Source organism: Bison bison, unplaced genomic scaffold (genome assembly GCF_000754665.1).
Source record: "Bison bison bison isolate TAMUID 2011002044 unplaced genomic scaffold, Bison_UMD1.0 scf7180017864297, whole genome shotgun sequence".
In the NCBI taxonomy this organism is placed as follows: Eukaryota; Metazoa; Chordata; class Mammalia; order Artiodactyla; family Bovidae; genus Bison; species Bison bison.
The window spans coordinates 6,412,590-6,416,294 of NW_011494869.1; the positions used below are offsets into that span (position 1 = coordinate 6,412,590).

The following is a 3,705-nucleotide window of genomic DNA, read 5'->3' on the forward strand; positions in this document are numbered from 1 at the left end:
AGGTAGGATAGGAAGGGGGCACTGAGATCTCCAGAGAGCTTCGGGATCCCAGGAGCGCAGTGGCTGATCGGTTTTCCCCGCCGTTCGCAGGTGGGGACATTGCATAAGTCACTGGTTCGCGCCGAGGCGGCCGCGCTGAGCCCTCAGTGCCGCGAGGCGAGCGGCCTGAGCTCCGACAGCCTGGCGCGGGCCGAGCCGCTGGACAAAGTGCTGCAGCAGGTGAGCGCCGGGGCTGGGGTGAATGGAGGCACGGCCGGGCTGCAGGGACATTTCTCGGCGGGAGAGGGGGCAGAAGGGGAGGCCTGGCGCACCACAGCCAAGTGGCCAGGGTGGTAGGACGGGTTCCTGTTGTTTGAAACTTTCAGCGACTCCCTAATGTGCGTGTGTCCGCATGTGTCGGCCGTTCCAGGGGGGCGTCTTTTCAGACTTCACAGTGATCCACTCCTAATGAAGGGGTGGAGATGGAGGCTACGAGACCCCTCCCAGAGTCCCAGGCCTGCGGGGGGAGGTAGGTGAGACACCTTTGGGAACCTGCCTGGCCAGGTCGTCCAAAACAGCAGCCGGAAGCTGAAAGGGCCGAGGGGCCCAGACTTGGCCACAGGTCACGATCCGTGCCGCTTGTGTCCTCGGCCCACCCACCGGCCTGGGAGACGCTGCAGCGGGGGCGTAGGGCGGTGTCTGCCCCCGAGGTAGACGCCGCCAGGTGTAAGCTGCTCGTCCAGGCCTGTCCCGGTCGGCTGGCCAGGCATGGGCGCTGTCCGGACCCCGCCTGGGGGCTACCTGGCTCCTGAGTGCAAAGGCCTGGCTGAAGTGGAAGGCGGTTCCCTTTGCTGTTTTTCTTATCTTCTTTACTGCGCTCACCCTGTGCCTGACTCTTGGGTGGAATGAGTGAAAGTGCTTTACTAGCACAAATTCTTTTATCTTCCGACAACTTTGGTGGTTCCTGATGAGGAAACAGGCACAACGATGTGGAACCTGAGTCTGTTCCAGGACTCCCAAACTAGCCCCCACTTGGGATGCGTGGGCTGGGTCGCCTTGCTCTGCTAGCCTCAGATGGGAAAGCTCGGGCTAGGGAAGGTTCTTGGGCCTGTGGTTTGTGCTCATACGTGTTCGCCGGCGGGGATGAGAATGGGGGAGGGGCTGGGCCGCTTCCCGCCCCCTCTATGAGCAAACACCTCAGTGCCAGCCGGTCGATCGGGTCTGGGTCAAAGCTCATGCTGCCCCTGGCGTTCAGGTGCGGAGCTCTGTCCTTGGAGTTTCTCAGCTCCTGGGTTGGTCAGACCTAGGGGCGGGGCTGCCATTGACCATGAGCAGGCTGGGCCTCCCACAGGACTGGGCCTCCCTCACCTGTCTGAGGGTGGTGCCTGGCCAGGGACAGGTTTAACCTGCTTTGTCCCACCCCTCCCCACCTACTTGTCCCACTCCACCAGGTGTTTGCTCTGGCCCCATTCCAGACTCCTGGAGTGTGTGTGATGGGGGCTTGGGTGATCTGTGACTGCTCCCATTTGGCCTGGAGAAGGTGACAGTGGATGGGGAGGGAGCGGGTGGGACACAGAGCCAAGCCCAGCAGGCGTGGCAGCCTCCTCCCCAGGCAGGGAAGGGCTGAACATCTGGCTGAACCAGCTTTGCAAGCCTGCACCCTCCCTCCCCCTGCCCACCTGGCTGTGAGTCCCTCTGTCTCTCTCTTCACTCCCTATTCCCAGTTCTCACAGCTGGTGAGCGGGGATGTGGCTCTGCTGGGCGGGGGCCCCTACATGCTCTGCACTGATGGGCAGCAACTGTTGCGACAGGTCCTGCACCCTGAAGCCTCCAGGAAGGTATGCCACCACTGAGGGTGCAACAGGGGGCACAGTTGCCAGGATGCCCACTCTCACAGGGCCAGGGGCGGCGGGAGGCCAGGGCAGCTCAGTTCCCCCATTCATCCCCATTCCCATGTGCCCCCAGAATCTGGTGCTCCCCGACACCTTCTTCTCCTTCTACGACCTCCGCAGAGAGTTCCACGTGCAGCACCCGAGTGCCTGCTCTGCCAGGGACCTCACCGTGGCCACCATGGCACAGGGTATCTGTGACCCAGCAGAGTGAGGGTGGAAGGGTGGCTGCAAGCTGAATGTGTCTTGAGTATGTGCATGCTGGCAGGTTGGATGAACACATGCAAGTTTACATGAACCGCTCAACCCCTGACTGCAAGTCTGTGTCTGTGCTGGGGCACATTTGGAATGTAGGCATGTATCTCCATTTATCTAGGCTGCGGACCTGTAATGGCACAGATGAGCCAAGCCAAAACAAATGTGTTTGCTGGGATTCTGTGTGTGTTTATATAGGGGCTGTGAGCTTCAGTGAGACATGCCAGTTGCCCTCGTGCTGGGATTTCCTCATTGTTATTCTCTGCTCATAGAGTTGGGGCTGGAGACAGATGCCACAGAGGATGATTTTGGGGTGTGGGAAGTGAAGACAATGGTAGCCATCATCCTCCACCTGCTTGAAAGTCCCAGCGGTAAGGTTCCCCTCACCACCTTTCACCTGTTCTCACGGCTGGGTGAATGCCTGCCTCTTTCTTCCTCCAAGTTCCCCTCCCCACATGTCACCTTCTCTGAGAGGCCACAGGTGAAGCCCCTTTGTTGCCTCCTCATCCCCCTCAACTGTCCTTTTTGCAGAGCTTGGTGGGGAGACACCCCTCCCTCACCAGACCCTGCTGACCCACATGCTATCTCCTCTCAGGTCAACTGTTTGTGAAGCCTGAAGGGGTGAAGCAGAAATATGAGACAGGGCCTTGGTGAGTGAGGGAGGGGGCAGGGTTGGGGGTGACAGCAGCTGGACAGCTCTGATTGTGCCTTGCCCCCACAGCAGCAAGGCTGACGTGGTGGACAGCGAGACTGTGGTTCGGGCTCGTGGGCTGCCTTGGCAGTCATCAGACCAGGACGTGGCTCGATTCTTCAAAGGCCTCAATATTGCCAGGTAGGTACAGCAGGGTAGATGGGCACAGGAGGGCAGGCCCACCCAGGAGGGACTAACGCAGTGCTGGCTCTGCAGGGGTGGTGTAGCACTGTGCCTCAACGCCCAGGGCCGCAGAAATGGTGAGGCCCTCATCCGTTTTGTGGACAGCGAACAGCGGGACCTAGCGCTGCAGAGACACAAGCATCACATGGGCGTCCGCTATATCGAGGTGGGGCTCTAGGGTTGGGAGCAGAGCAGGACAGAGCTGAGGCTGGGCAGGCATGAGACCCATGGGCTGTCCCCACAGGTGTATAAAGCAACAGGAGAGGAGTTTGTGAAGATCGCAGGGGGTGAGTGTGCTCCCGAAAGTGCCTAGTGCCCCCTGGCTCTTGACATATGTCCTGTTTCCTCATGCCTCTTGCCTTCCTGCTTCCCTGGGTGCCGGTGTGGGTGGGTATTTGGAAGGGCACAGATGAAGTCAGTAGGTGACTCCCACGCCCCCCCCCTCAAGGCACATCACTAGAGGTGGCGCGTTTCCTGTCACGGGAAGACCAAGTGATCCTGCGGCTGCGGGGACTGCCCTTTTCGGCTGGGCCAGCAGACGTGCTAGGCTTCCTGGGGCCAGAGTGCCCAGTGACAGGGGGCGCTGATGGGCTGCTCTTTGTGCGCCACCCTGATGGCCGGCCCACGGGTGATGCCTTTGCCCTCTTCGCCTGTGAGGAGCTGGCACAGGCTGCGTTACGCAGGCATAAAGGCATGCTGGGTAAGCGA

At 60.5% G+C, this 3,705-nt stretch overlaps 1 protein-coding gene across 1 annotated transcript in view; it reads left to right on the forward strand.

Annotated features, from left to right (window-relative positions):
- The window catches only part of ESRP2 (epithelial splicing regulatory protein 2), a 7,637-nt gene that overhangs the window by 970 nt on the left and 2,962 nt on the right, over positions 1-3,705 (forward strand). The window contains exons 3-11 of the mRNA XM_010851111.1: positions 91-219; positions 1,704-1,817; positions 1,945-2,059; positions 2,396-2,494; positions 2,719-2,773; positions 2,845-2,955; positions 3,031-3,163; positions 3,242-3,284; positions 3,446-3,704. Of these exons, the coding sequence (XP_010849413.1) occupies positions 91-219; positions 1,704-1,817; positions 1,945-2,059; positions 2,396-2,494; positions 2,719-2,773; positions 2,845-2,955; positions 3,031-3,163; positions 3,242-3,284; positions 3,446-3,704 (1,058 nt within the window). The remainder of the gene's footprint in view (positions 1-90; positions 220-1,703; positions 1,818-1,944; positions 2,060-2,395; positions 2,495-2,718; positions 2,774-2,844; positions 2,956-3,030; positions 3,164-3,241; positions 3,285-3,445; position 3,705) is intronic.